The sequence below is a fragment of the Solea solea genome, chromosome 21, assembly GCF_958295425.1.
Source record: "Solea solea chromosome 21, fSolSol10.1, whole genome shotgun sequence".
Taxonomy (NCBI): Eukaryota; Metazoa; Chordata; class Actinopteri; order Pleuronectiformes; family Soleidae; genus Solea; species Solea solea.
The window spans coordinates 9,391,082-9,405,877 of record NC_081154.1 but is presented as its reverse complement, the minus strand read 5'-3'; the positions used below and the strand labels follow the sequence as shown (position 1 = coordinate 9,405,877).

Here is a 14,796-nt window from a genome sequence, read left to right as displayed (position 1 = left end):
GAAACTGTACAACATTTAACGGAGACAGTTTAAATATTTGTAAATGGTGCTCTCTATCGCACACTGTAACACAGTGCAACAGAATCATGTTCACTGTATACACATATATATATTGCACACTGTCGTCACGTAGCAGCACGGGGGTATAGCTCAGTGGTAGAGCATTTGACTGCAGATCAAGAGGTCCCCGGTTCAAATCCGGGTGCCCCCTCTTTTCATGTTTATTTCTTCTTCCTTCTTGTTCTTGTTCCCTTTACTATGTGTCAAAAATAGTCACTACGTTCATCATTATCGTGATTTTCGGGCGCTGGTTTATAATACACACATAATACACAAGCCCACGGACAGTCCACAGATGAATTCACTAGCGTCGCCCCCTTGTGTCGAGAGGGGGTATAGCTCAGTGGTAGAGCATTTGACTGCAGATCAAGAGGTCCCCGGTTCAAATCCGGATGCCCCCTGTCTCTCATTATGTTTTGATTTTTGGGGTTTTCGTTTGACTCAAAAAACAACGTTTACCATTTTTTTTTTTGCAGTACTTTGTCAGTTTTCTGCGTTCCAAAAACAAAGAGCACTTGGTGTCATATCCATATGTTTTCTCCACTTTAGTATTTCCACGACTGTTAACTTACTTTGCCCCGTCTCCACAATGGTTTGTTCCACAGTACATTACAGAGGACATGCGCAAAATGTTTGTAGGTGATTTGAAAAAAAGAAGAAAAAGTGTCTTTCTGTTATTTGTTGACGAATCTACGCCAAACAGTAAGTCACATGTTAACATAATAACTTATTTAGTGTGTATTTGCTACATTACTCATACTGTTTATTGGTGTTTACTGGCGCTAGTTAGGTTAGTGACGACCAATTTAGAGCCGGAAGCAGTTTGAAGGAAACCTGTTGTTTGTCTGTTGTGCAAAGTTAATCAATATATAATAATATGTATTTTTTTGTGTACATGTAGTGCCGATGGTTGTGAGATGTGTGATAATACACGTATGACGTTAGTCTGCTGTCTGAGAAAATTGTGCATTGTTGTTCTTGTAGTCTGATAGCTCCACCACGTGGCAGTGATTAGTATAACTTGTTTATGCCTGGTTTTCTTGTGTCATGCTTTACTCTCCGTGTTTGCTTCATGCACACACTTTAAGATGATTTGCCTAACTGAATATTGAATTACTGCAAAAACTGATTTGATAAATGCCCACTAGTCCAAATATACAGTCATAGAAGACTTGATTGGAAATGTTGATTGGTCCTAATGCTTTTTATGTACCGTATTTTTGCAGAAAACTTGACTCAAGTGATCAGTTATCAATGGGGTTGCAGTTAATTAACTAATCTTGTGTGTAAGTTACATTAGCACATTTTATTCTGCTTTATCCTCCCCATGATGATCACAATTTCAATACATCTGGACTTATATACCAAGACGATCTGTGTTTTTCTCTGATGCCTGTTAGTTTAATGTCAACACTCACCAGCAGTCTTTATTATAAGACATTAAAACAGAGAGATTCAAAGAAAGGTCTCACAACTTTATGATGTCTCTAAAATTCATCCAAACAGTATTTCTTCACACAAGTTAAAAATGATCATTACACACACTATCAGTTATACCGCTAGATATCCGTTGTATGACACTTTATCAACCAGTCATTGCTCACATAGAAGGTTTTATGAAACCAAAATAACACCATAGAAGGGATACAAACGAAAACACATAGATAGGTTGAGCTGTACATTGGTTTGCAGTATGAAGGCTAGTCCGATTCGTTCCCTGACGTTCCCTTGGATTGATGGAGTTTTGTACAGTTACACATTTGGATCTCATCATTGCTGCACAGCTGGCTTCCTCTCAGACACTTGGAAAACTTGGCTACTCTCCTGTGTGTGATGGCAAAGAGCAAAGAAACACACAGAAAGCTGGCAAGAGCTTTGAGAGCAGTTACAGTGAACACTGTCCAGCCTCCACGCTTGGAGTCGGGGCATCTAGTGTTGAAGGTCTGCCTGATTGTCCATGATCATCCTCTTTGTTGAACCCTTATAGTCTTCAAGTTGGTGCCCTTTCATCTTCTGACCAAGTCCTGCGGGTCCATGGTCTTTAGCAGCACTGCTCAGCTTCAATGAATCCTTCCTTTTCATGACCCCCAAGCTCGACCTCAGCGTAACTGGAGTGGCAGCCCTGGTTGCGGAACTTCATAGAGGGCCAGTAGTTATTGGGGCGCCGCTGCAAACAACAAGCAGTCGTGGATGAAAGCCATGTGAGGTGTCATTAAACGGAAAAATAAACAGCGGACTCTACAGAGCGAGTCAAATCATGAGTGCGAGAGTGGCGCCTGCTTGTTTCACCTGCATGAGGTAGAACGGTGGAGCAGTTGTAGGGTGTGTGTTGATGTAGTAGACAGCCAGTAAGGTCAGAGCGACGAGCAGGACGAGGGCGGCCACAACCCCAGCTATGATGGCAGTGTTCTCCGTCATCCCCTTGCTCTTTGGTGGGGTGGTTTCTAAATCTGAATCTATAACAAACGGTACACAGAGTGTCTGAACATGGCAAACCTTGAAGGAGATGGGCAGTAGATACAGCAGCAGAGGACCACGCCGTGTACGGGTCACTTTATTAGGTACTCAGGACACCTGATAAAGTAGCCTGTGAGTGTATATTACTATCATAATGGCGAGGAAAAGGTAAATATCAAAGGAATTCATTTGTCTTTGTGTAGGGATCATCTTACAGCAAGATAAAGAAAAAATATTCCTTGATTTGTAGGTTCCTGCAGTTTTCACGAAAGTAAATTGCATTTTTAATACGTGTTAAATTATCATACTTGTCAAATGGTGAAAAGCCAGTTTTGAATGGCAAGGCTATAGATATCAATGATCAAATTTGACTCAAGTTGTTGACTTTTATCTCACATTTTTGTCAGTATCACTGTGGTTCCTGGTAATATAATTAAATAAGTACTTGAGTCAAGGACCTGATAAGTTACTGAAAAAAAAATTGAATTCAGTCTGAATTCAAGACTGAAGAAACCGAAAATATCTTTCTGAGCAAGACCTGGTTGTACATAACAGCTAGATTAATCGTCGTAAGCGGGCTCTTTACATGGACAGAAACTTTTATTTATTTATAGAGCCTGTTGTACACAGCATATTCCATGAAGACACACTGAGACAAACAGGTCAGAAAAAAATGGGCACAACAAAGGTTAACCATGACATGCTTCAGGTTGTTTGCTGTCGTAGAGAAACTCACCTCTGGTGACGGGCTGATCTACAAGAGCTGCTGAAGAGGTTGTTGGATCTGGCGAGGAGTGGTTGAAGGGGCTCATCGACCCTTCAGGTGGGTTGTAGTCCTCACATGTGCCTTTAGCCTGAGTAAATGCCCACAGTCGTCACTCAGAAACAGTGAAATGCCTCCATCATTTCATTGTGATGTGCACAAGATAAGTGTGTCTCACCTCTTCAGGGCAGTTATAATCTAACCACTCTTGTCTATGCCGGTCGATCCCATCGGAGCATCTAAAAGAAAGTGACAACGTAAGTGTGAGGAGCGCTCGTCAGCTTCATCGCAAGGGTGTCTCTTTAGAGCGTCTGTCTACCTTTGAATGGTGTTGCACCAGCCACAGTCAGTTGTCAAGTTGGATGTTTGGCAGATATCGCAGGACGTGTGCTGGTGACAAGCTGGAGGAACAGGGTATGCACAGTACGCTGGAGTTAGAGGGGTGTATAAGGAGGCCAGGCTGTCATACGTAGGCCAGATTGTGAGAATACTTGCTTGGTAGAGGAGTGAACTCGAACGCAGATCTGTTTACAATCTTTCCCGGGTCAATCTCCACGCGATGATACTCGTAGATCGTACGCAGATTTGCGTCCTCTTCAAGAGAAATGGAAAAACAGTACATTTTACTACATTTTATCATGCTTTGCCTCAAATCTGGTGGTTAGTTACAATTATTATTAATATCGTAACCTTTATTAACTAGGAAAACCTCATTGAGATTAAAATGTTTGTTTTTTTATACTAATATGGCACAAAAGAGTGGGCTTATTTTCTGGAGAACTGACCCGAGTTTTTCTCCATGAAAGCCTCAGACAGTCCCACTTTCACTGGGTGCTCGGTGGAATTTATACTGTCCACTGATACAGGGATCTGAAAGAGAACAGGTTGATCAATTTTAATACAGCAAAAATCAGACATGCAAGCGAGAGGCCGTCTTGGTCGTCTTTCCCTTTTAAAAATAGAAAAAGGCAGTGATTCACCCTGAAGTCCATAACTTACATCTTTATAGTTGAAAACAATGGTGCCATTCCTGTTTAGAGCTGCCTGGAAGGTAAAAGCTCCTTCATCCTCTCGACCCTTTAGTCGAACCTTATCCCACTGCACCACAAACAGATTACCTGTGCGGGGGGAGCAAGACGGAGGGGCCAGTCAAAAAAACCGATGACGCACAGTTACCCAGATACTTCAGGCGGCGCCATAGAGGAGTTCCAATTTACCGTTGTCCGAGTACCTCACTGTTGAGTTTTGAGAGAAGCCGGGGTTAAAGTTGGCCATGAGGGGGGCAACGTACTGTGTGGCAGTCAGCATGCGATGAGTCACCTCCCCCATGAAGATGAATCCTGGCGGCACAGGGGCAGAAACACACAGGTACATACACTATGTTAACAATAATGAAGTCAAATCAGTTGGTAACTGTGTGTACATTGCATGAATATATACATTTTATACATCTTTTTGATGCATGTTGTAACATTTTTCTTCATCGGAAAATTCTCTCCTTTATGAAATTCATACTTGCATATGGTTGTCAATCTCCTGACAGCTGCTGTTTTGCGTTCACGTCTGTTCCAAGAATTGGTCTTGATGAGCACATTACTTGATATGAAAATGAATTACCAGACTATAATCCCTCATAATGGCCAATGTTGTGCACAGTGTTTGTGGCTATCGAGGCTTAAAGGTGATCTATGTGAGAAAAGGATTATATTAAGACATACAATGACCATGAGGTGTCATCAGAGATGAAGTAAACAGGTTAAATTGAAATCCCGGCCTCCCTGGCCTGGATTATATTCAACTCTGTTTATGTTTGGGATTTCATGCAAGAGTTTATTTTCCCCTCGTTGAACTGAAACAACAATTTCTTACTATTAATTATCGGATGTGGTGCCTGAATGTTTCTCCAGGGAAGGACAAAGTCTTGTTCGATTATCTGGCCGATGTTTAGTCGTTTGATATTATTGGAAGAGCAACGGTGTCGAGCGCCGTAAAGTGAAACTCACCGCCAGTTGCTACGATGATTTGCCTCACGTGGTGTCCATAAAAGGGGAAGTCGAAAGAAAGCGCCACCCTCTGTGGAAAAGACAAAGCGTCGCACGTGCCTGGGTGTTAAATGTGCCAGATACAGTATGTGAGCATGTCTGCTGCTTCCCTTACCGCTGCTTTTTGGTGTGCGTTGGACAGTATGCCGTGGATTTGGACTTGGCTCATGTGCAGGGTGTCCAGGTCCACCCACAAGTTTGCAGTCTGTCTGTCTGTCGGGCCAAAACTCTGCCATCTGTAGTACCGCTTGGAATCCTGTCAGAAATGTGGAAAGTCATTGGGAAATTACGCATATATATATGTTTTGTGGATTATTTTCGTCTTTGCATAGTAACTGAGGAACTGAGTTGGAAATTACGCGGTGACGTCTGACGATTTTTGGGGCCTCCAATTGTGTCCCCACAGTTCCACTTGGGGGAGCTGTTTACACATGTCCTGCATCTTTTAACAGCTATCGCGTCTTGATGGCTTTATTAATATATGCTACAGTTCAGGGTGACAGAGAGCAATGGTTCTGGGGTTTAGTTTGGGCTGAGAAAGTGGAGCAGCACTCTCTCTCTGCCTCTCTGGCTGCTCCATATACAGAAAGTGACCCACTTTTCCTCTCCCATCGCCACTGCCTAACACGAGCCTGTGTGTTTTCTGTGTGAGGGGTGTGTGTGGGAGCAATTTTACTTTCCCCTCACAGCTGACTGATTTATTGAAGAGATTGCCATCGGACAAGAGATGGAGCATCTCGGAAAGCTGGGATTAGACCTTGCTTAAAAAGAATAGCTATAGTCCAGCGGGAATACTTGTAATCTCCTCCAAGTGAGTCATTCACAAGCGCACACACACACACACACACACACACACACACATGTGCACGCACTCACGCACAGCCGTGCTTAAACAAACACTGTAAGTTGGCAGGACGACTTTGTCGTCTGTTTTCAATTTGAATCGTTGCATCGGACTCGTCTTTACTGAAGTGAAAGACGAGTCCGGGACAAGACAAATAAAACCACATCGTCACACATCCTCAAACACACACACACACGGGACTCGGAGATGTAATGAAGGGAAAATAGTCCCTGAACAAGCGTCTAATAACAATGACCTCCACTCGACCTTTTCAAAGTTCTTAGGTTGACCTTCCAGTACGGTATTATCACTATGTCGTACATTCAGGTTTATTTACAGTATTATATACAGTATTTGTTGTTTTGGGTGATTGCTATATTTTCCTATGATATTTCCAAAATAGCTTAATGAGAAACATAGCCATCGTGCATTGCAAATGTTTATTTTTCTACCTTTTTCACGGCAGACATGTTGACATGGTTTTTGCAGGAAAAGTAAACGTTACTGATGTCAATAGTGATAGCTTTGTTTGTTGATTTCTGTTATTCAGGCAGTGTGAAAGTGGATTTTTTGATGACTGGTGCGATTGCTGCAAACGATCTTTCTCTATGTTGTTCTGTGGTCGGCCACGTTTTCTACTTCTTATGTTGCTGCTTTTTTGTCCTTTCACTAGTTATACCTCAAGATAGAAGCGTCATTTCATAGAAGTTCGGTCACACGAGACACATTCTGGACGCACTTTGATGCCAGGTGTGAACAGTCGTACTTAGCACGATACCAGGTTTGTGGACGATACCACTTTATCACAAATGAGTATCTACCGATATTAGTCCGTCATTTTACATTCCATTTATGAACGTATGAAGCTGTTAACAACACATTTGTGCCGAGTCATTTCAAAGACCTAATTCTCAGCCCAAACATGACTCAGCTAAAAATGATTTTGACCAGTATCGGACCGATACTGACCGATACCGATTCCCCTCCCTAGTCTGAAAGGGTTTTGTACTATGTGAGATTTGTTAGTATATTGGCTAAATATTTGCGTTTAAAAATAATTAAAGAAACATTTCTTTAATCATAATAGATCATAATAGTCTGGCTAGAAATGAGAGGCCTGCTTCACACTAACATCAAGGTTACTCATACTTTTAACGTGACAGTAACTAAAGCAGTTAGGACAAACTACATCCAATTGTTTGACTCTCACCAGTATACGGGTCACGTCTTCAGGCAGGACGCTGGTATCGACTCCTCCCGCCTTTCCTGCGCCCACAGTCTGTATGTTGCGGGCTTCTCTGTTTTTGTGTGGGGGGTTCTGGTCCCTCCTGGTTCTATGAAAACCGGATGGATCCACATCTGTCCACAGAGGAGTCCGACTCATCGCGTCTAGAACAAGGCAGGCATTGTTGTGACCGAGCAGTGTCAACAAAGACATGCAGAGACAGAGAGGCAGACTGAACGGACAAACACCTGCACAACAGAACTCTGCAGGCTCAATAGACTTTGTTCTTTGTTTTCCTCAAAAGTGTGGTCATCGCTCACCTTTCAATGACCACCTATTTGAGGGCACACATCAGTTCGGCAATAAATAAATTGTACATTTTTCGATTTTTAGACTTCTGGAAACCTGTAACATCAACAGTCAGAATTTTCCACAGTAAATTAAGCCAATCTTAAGACTTTGGATCAAAAAGTCACGAGCCAGAAAATCCAACATGCGGCACACGTCATCTGTCTTGCAGACGCAACGCTATTCCTTTTTGTTTTTGCGTCATTTTCGAGTCATCGGCTTGTTATTAAGCATCTGTGAGACATGACACAACCTGCACGTGTGGGTGTTCACATGTGTGATTTCCACATGCTTTAATTTCATCTGCATAACAGATCATAGACGGTTGTGCGCCTTCACATTTCCTTCCTGCTCAGGATGTTATTCTTTTTACTTTTTGGACGGTAAAAACCCCATGAATCACCGTCCAGTGCACACTTAGAGTGGACGGAATAACACGCTAAACTTTCTGATCCCATTGTTTTTGTTTTTTTTATACCCGAGAACAAGTTGAGGGATTAAAATGACTGTCTGGAGTTTGCTGAGCTGAGCTGTTAAGTAACAGCAAGGACATCTTGAAAGAGGCAAATACAAGAGCCATTTTGAGGTTTTGGACCTCCCTCATAGCCTTGTATGTTTAAAAATGTGTTTACAACATGTGGCCAAAATATGCACAAACCCTTGATCCTTTGCTTTTTGTATTTTGGTTTTAAGTTGTTTTTTGGGGTTTTCTCAGCCTTTTTGTTTAATCCCTTCTCACAGCATTCTTAATTATTTTAGGCAATAGTTCCCCTTAGAAGCAGTTTCTCGATTGCATTGTGGCCTGACAGATGAAACATGTTTGGGATGAAGTAGAATGAGCCAGATCCTGTCACCAAACATCACTCTTATAGCTGAATGTAGCCAGGTTCTGTAATCTTGTGGGATTCCTGAAACTGATGTGGGTGTACCGTAAATATGAGGCTCCAGCCAGCAGCAATAAGACATTAAGGAGAGTTATTTGTCTTACGGTCACAAAATCTGAATTCCAGCTTTTGTAATGCTCAAAAATATTATGTCACGTTTGAGATTGTTGAGGATTATGCAAGAAATACAGTGACTTCTCTCCCCCCCCATATGGGGGGGAGAGAAGTCACTGTATTTCTTGCTGTATAATTTGTCCTGAAATCTAGAACAAATTGAGGTGCTCTCATGAATAAAGACTGAATAAATACATTAAAGGAGAAAGGAGACAAAATGGGACAAGGGAAAGACATGGAGGTTATCACACACGCAGGGGAGATGGCTTTAATGAGGACTGTCGTTTGATTACGCTGCAGTGGAAGCTATTTCCACAGTTTCCGAACAAGAGGCCCCTAATTGGGTCAGATTGGCAGGACTCAAAACCATCATCACAGAACAGCTGAGGAGGCACCAAACAGCAGGGAGAGGAGGAGGAGGAGGAGGACGAGGAAGAGCTATGAAGAGACGGATCAGGCAGACGATGCATCAGTGTGCATCGAGTCCTCCAGGACTATTTCCACCTTCTCCACACTTTCAGATGTCGGTTTCCAAACCTCCCACGTTTTGAACTTGTTTTCTCTCCTGGAACATCATCAGCTTTGTCTAAACTCTCCACATCAGGGCCTGCGTGAACTTTTAACAAAAGGGGGCTAAAGAGAGTTCAAGAGTGGTTTGGGCTTGAGTCAATATGACCTCAGTAGCATCACGTCTGGAATACGTGTGTGTGTGTGTGTGTGTGTGGAGCTGCCGCCGGCACTGTAACAAACATCAAACTGTTGCAGGAATACATGAGAATGATTTTGAAATAGGAGATGAGACACATTTCTGGTTTAACTGTAAATACAACCTAAATGCATGCAAATTCATTTGACAACCCTCTTGTTAGTTAGTTGCTACAGTGGTGCTGATCATTGGCAGAATGTTAAATCCATCATATCTTGGCGTACCAGGTGTGTTGACCTGCGTGCGAGTGAAACCTTATCTGCTGTGTGGAGCGTGCGAATGTATCGCCGGCATGGCAGTGGTGTTCCTCGTCGCCGTATCTGCCCCTTCACAGATGTGTCTGCATTGCAGCAACCGTGTGGCAAACCTAGTGGGTGTCGAGAGTCGAGCTGAACTAGGACACAGCATCCTGAGCCATATACAGTGGAACGTGGATATACAGATATTTCATCACCAGCTCCCACGCACCTATTTCCAAATTTCCTCTCTTTTTTTAGCCGTTGCACACAGAAAACGCACTCTGTTTCCTTTCATTACATGTGTACAGAACCGAAGCTGTTCTATCCTTCCCTTAATCTTTTGTGATTGATGAAAGACATCTCTGGATCCCTCTGGATCGCAGTATTCCCTTTCTTTCAAAGCAGCCTCTGAAGCCTCCACAGCCATGTTGATCAACTTAGACATGAGCTACATATCAGTCTGTTCATCTGGATGAAGTCCAGTTATCAAATATTCACTTTTCTCCTTCTCTGGATAGATTTACCACACTTTGAAGACCAAGTGGAGGAGGAGATGCAAAGAGGGCACCAAGGCATAAACTTAATCATGGAAAAAAGGGAAAGAGAGTTATCAGTAGGTCTCGCATAAGGGAGCGAAAGGCCAACATCTGTGCTTCGGAGGCAGAGGCAATTTGCTGAAGAGGGGTGACCCATTATGTACCATCTAAACACAGCTGGGAAGAGGTGATTAAATCATAAGACACAAACAGTCTTGACCCTGGAGCAGCCCTGTTTTATGTACTCCTCCTAGATGAGCCACAGTTTTAGCACAGGGCTCGGCGACGCACCTGCTGGCCAAAGAACCACTGGTGGAACAGTCATCACGGCCCGAAGCCGTTGATATGTTTGTCATTTGTAGTCAGGCTTTTCAAAAGGGTGATTAAAACCGTGCGTGTAGCTTGTGACATGGGTGGAACTCATTTGGCACCTCGCACCCAGGGGAAGAGCAGTAACCATAACACACGATCCCTAACATTGGCAGCTGGACTGATAGCGTTTAGGTCAACATGGACATGTGTCGCATTCCAAGTTCATTAAATGTTTGATTTTAGTGATGAGCTGTCGTGGCGTTTGGTTTTTGATTTACATCTGGAACCAATAGTCCATTTCTAGTGCAGATGACATGTAGTTCCAGATTCCACATGTACAGGGCTTGCACATGCACCACATGTTTTTTTCAGTGCTGCAGTATAGTTTTCACAATGGAGATTAGTGTCGTAAAATACTGTATGTAATCCTCTTGACTATTCTAATCAGAAACTCGAGAGATAGATTATTTTAGATAAGAGAATTTTCTTTTATTTTCTTGATTAATCTAAATATTCCTCAAGCTCAAAGAGATGTGCGTCGAAAAAAGCACAACAAAGCTATTTCATTTTCCATTCCATTTCAAATTAGACTAGGATTGCTCAATAAAACAAGACAATTAACTAATGTTTCATGATGATGAGCAGTGGTTTTTCTTGTCTTGACTAATTAACATGTTTTTGCAGCTCTATACAGAAACACAACCCAGTTCTCTTCAACTCTAGTTGTCAAAGCGGCAACATCTGTTATTTGTTGGCAACATTTACATTGTTAGTTGTTTATCGAGTTACTGTGGCCTGTCATCTAGATCTTCTGTTGGTGGTAACCTAGAAAAAAAACACAGGGATTTTTTTTTTATTTAGCTTATCTAGGTCACTTCTGCAAAAAACTGCAGTCTTCCCTTGCCTATTGATCCCTGCAGTTTTGTCACATTTGGATCAATATTGCCTTGTGTCCTCTTTTTTAAGGTCTGAATCAAACTGAAACCTGAATCCAATTCCAATGTTACATTATGTGATCTTTCTTCTCGGGGCGAAACCTGTGACAGTATCCTCTTTTTAAATGTGTGTGGACAGCACATTAAAATTATAGCGGAAGTAATATGATGTTATGTGTCATTTAAAGGGAGAAGGGCCTCAGTGTTACCAAACGCCAAATGACTCATGTATTTTATGATGGCAGAAGACTCACACAACAACTGGAAAGCCAAGCCTTTCCTTAACTGTTGTTGTTCTCCTCGTGGCAGAATGGATAATTAAACATTACATAAAGATTGAGACACATCTGGCCTTAAATGTTGCAATGCTGACTAAGCTCCGTGCTGCGAGGCAGGGTCTCGGAGGCCTGGTGGTGAACATAAGTGAAATTATGTCACTCATAACAGTGTGAGAACCACAACTGGAGGATGGACCCGGAGGTCAAATTCAAATTCCAGATTTGACAGGCATCATCGCACCAGCCACAAGACATTTCAGACACAGAACTGGTGAAGTAAATGTGCACGGAGCTTTTCTTAGAGATAGTTTCAGCGTTTTTAGCCAATTTCATGTCATTTTTGTTGAATATGAACTGAATATGAACCCCAACCAAAATATTTTGCATGGTCTACAGTAGATTGTGAGACGGGGGGGGGGGGCTGATGCTACAGTGAACACGAGTGGACCGTGTTCATCTCCAGCATCTCCTGTTTAGTGAATGGCTGTTCCATTTTCTGGTTATCAAAGCCCAAAATAGCATCTCTGTGACGGCTCTGAGGTCTGGGCGACACATTTTAGCGTAAGTTAGTGGCAGCTGTGAACGTGGACGTTTCGCTGGACTTATTATGGTGGGAGATCTGTCTCTCTGGTCTGCGCACAGTGGGTCAGGTTGTCCTCTGCAGAGCGAGGCCCCTGATCAGAGGAACTGGCACCTCAGGAGAGGCCAGAGAAACTGGAGCACCACTGATTGTTGGAGGAGGAGGAGGAGGAGGAGTGGCAGCGGAAGAACGGGGGCTGGCTAAAAATAATGCATCTCCAAGGAGAATAAAAATACATACATGCGCATTCCTACACACACACACACACATACATGCAGAAGTGTTCACACACAGGTGGGATGAGTTAATACATGTACCTGAGCTGCAGAGAACATGTATTTTGCAGCGATAAGATACAGCCTGGGGGGAAAACATGAGTAAACATAAAGCAACACATTTAAGGGGACCGAGCTGCTGCTCTCATTGACTCTTTCTACTGAAGTCATCATCAAAATGACTGGTTCACCTCTAACATTTATTTACGAAAAACGCAGGATTTCTACTTTCATGAAACACATTTTTCAGGCAAATAAAGACCAGACACCTAAATATAGAGAGAAACAGAAGGATTTTAGAATTGCATGCCAAGGAAATACAGAGCTACACTCAACCTTTCATGTCCTTCCCCTCACTCGCACGTGCATGCATTCACAGAAAAAAGCTCCACAAAAGAGTTTGTTTTTAACACGTCTGTGTTGAGGCGATTTAGATTTTCTTCAAACTTCACATGGTTCAGTACACTTGACAGCTGCTCTGCGCAGCACTTGACAGTTTCCTCTGAAGACGTGAAGTCAAAATACAGCCGATGTGCGAGTACATGTGTGTACATGTGTGTACGTGTGTGTATTTGCTGCTTACCTTCATATTCCTGAGCCCACACTCTCCCCAGCTCAGCCTGGGAAAGACAGATGAGGAGAACAGCACAAAGCCCCATGTCCAGGTGTCTCTTCTCCCTCCTGTCCCAAGTCTTTATCAGTCCTCTCTTCTTCTTCTTCTTCTCCTTCTTCTTCTTCTTCTTTTCCCCTCTCACTCTGCTTGGATTTGTCACTCCTCCACTCCTCAGACTTGCGTCGCTCTCTCTTCGCCCCTGCGTTCCCACACAACTGTTTTTTTTTTTCTTCACCTCAGCCAAGGTTTACTGCTTTTATCCCTCCTCTCTCCTCAGCCTAGTCTTTTTTTGCTCGTGTGTGGAGTAACTCTTACGATGACAGGTCCCTGGTTGCAACAGTTTTCTCCAATCTTATTATTTCCCTCTCCTTTGAAAAAAAACAACTAAACTTCTCACTCTCACTTCTGTTTACCTTGCTTCCACTTCCTCTCTTTTTCTAAGACTATTTATATATCCCTTGCAATTTTTTTTTTGTCTTTCAAACCCAAAAAGAGGGGGGGAGGGGGGAGGTGGAGTTGGGAGGAGCATGTTTCCTCCATGTGGAAGCATGCTGAACCAAAACAAATGTGATCGTTAAATGGTTCTCGGTTTGTTTGTGGAGTGGATCAGTGCGGCGCAGTTTAAGTTTGTTTGCTGTAGAAACGGTTTCTCGCTGTGATGGAGGGTTTGTATAAAAAAACGTTTAGTGGTGTGTTTGTGGGGAAAATGTGAATCACCTTTTACCCGCCCTTGGATCTATGCTTAATTATCATATATCTGCGATGACTGACCTTGACTTTTTGTGTGTGTTAGTTTTAACTGTCAATATTGAGAAGCTTTGTTTTGGGAAAAGTATCTGAACTGAGCTGGTACCCCGACCTGGTACCAGTTAACCCAGTAATTGTGGAACATTCAGTAACAGTATTACTCAACGTTTTCAGTCTTGCCAACTGTCCCAACTTTGTTATGAGTGATACTGCAAGTGTGTGTATATATATATATGTGTGTGTATATACATATACATATACATATATATACACTTGGGGGTACACCAGTCCAATCACAGGACCACATATAGAGACATTTAACCATTCACTCTCACACCTATTTAGAGTGTCCAGTTTACCTTATCCCCATATTGCATGTTTTTGGACTGTGGGAGGAAACCGCAGAACCCCGAGAAAACCCACACACACTTCTGCCCAACATAGACTCCTGTCCTGCAAACTTACGTTAGCTCATGTTTGTTGTCCTACAAACATATGATGACATCAGAGCTGTGTGTGTGTGTGTGTGTGTGTGGGGGGGGGGGGGGGTGGTGTTGGGGCTCAACTGTTTTTTGTGGATCCAGTAAGAGGAGAAATCTGTTCCAAGCCACTTCTTCCCAGACCATTTAGTTTGTCGATGTCATTAAAAGTACATTCACTGATTTTATTACAACTTCCCCAAAGCTTTGCCAGTTCTCTGAATTTCCTGACTCACTGTCGGTGTCCTGCAAAAACATCATCACTTGTGACGTGACGTGGTGTTTTTGGGCGCACATTTATCCTTCATGCAAACGATTTAAATGATTATATTTTAATTATAATACGTCGGGGGGGGGGG

At 42.7% G+C, this 14,796-nt stretch overlaps 1 protein-coding gene and 2 non-coding genes across 3 annotated transcripts; 2 read left to right on the top strand and 1 right to left on the bottom strand.

Annotated features, from left to right (window-relative positions):
* Positions 1 to 139: 139 nt before the first annotated feature.
* trnac-gca (transfer RNA cysteine (anticodon GCA)) lies at positions 140 to 211 on the top strand. The gene has a single exon. It is a non-coding gene; the product is annotated as a tRNA-Cys (tRNA).
* Positions 212 to 389: 178 nt separating this feature from the next.
* On the top strand, positions 390 to 461 carry trnac-gca (transfer RNA cysteine (anticodon GCA)). Its single transcript has one exon. It is a non-coding gene; the product is annotated as a tRNA-Cys (tRNA).
* A 1,053-nt stretch (positions 462 to 1,514) lies between these two features.
* On the bottom strand, positions 1,515 to 13,611 carry plxdc1 (plexin domain containing 1). Its single transcript, XM_058622010.1, has 13 exons — positions 13,182 to 13,611; positions 7,377 to 7,555; positions 5,438 to 5,578; positions 5,284 to 5,353; positions 4,498 to 4,620; positions 4,280 to 4,398; positions 4,066 to 4,150; positions 3,776 to 3,874; positions 3,600 to 3,681; positions 3,459 to 3,519; positions 3,254 to 3,371; positions 2,350 to 2,516; positions 1,515 to 2,227 (listed from the first exon to the last, which is right to left on the bottom strand). Exons 1-13 carry the CDS (start codon positions 13,255 to 13,257, stop codon positions 2,102 to 2,104), a joined length of 1,446 nt encoding a protein of 481 aa, XP_058477993.1. The 5' UTR covers positions 13,258 to 13,611; the 3' UTR covers positions 1,515 to 2,101.
* Between the last annotated feature and the right edge of the window lie 1,185 nt (positions 13,612 to 14,796).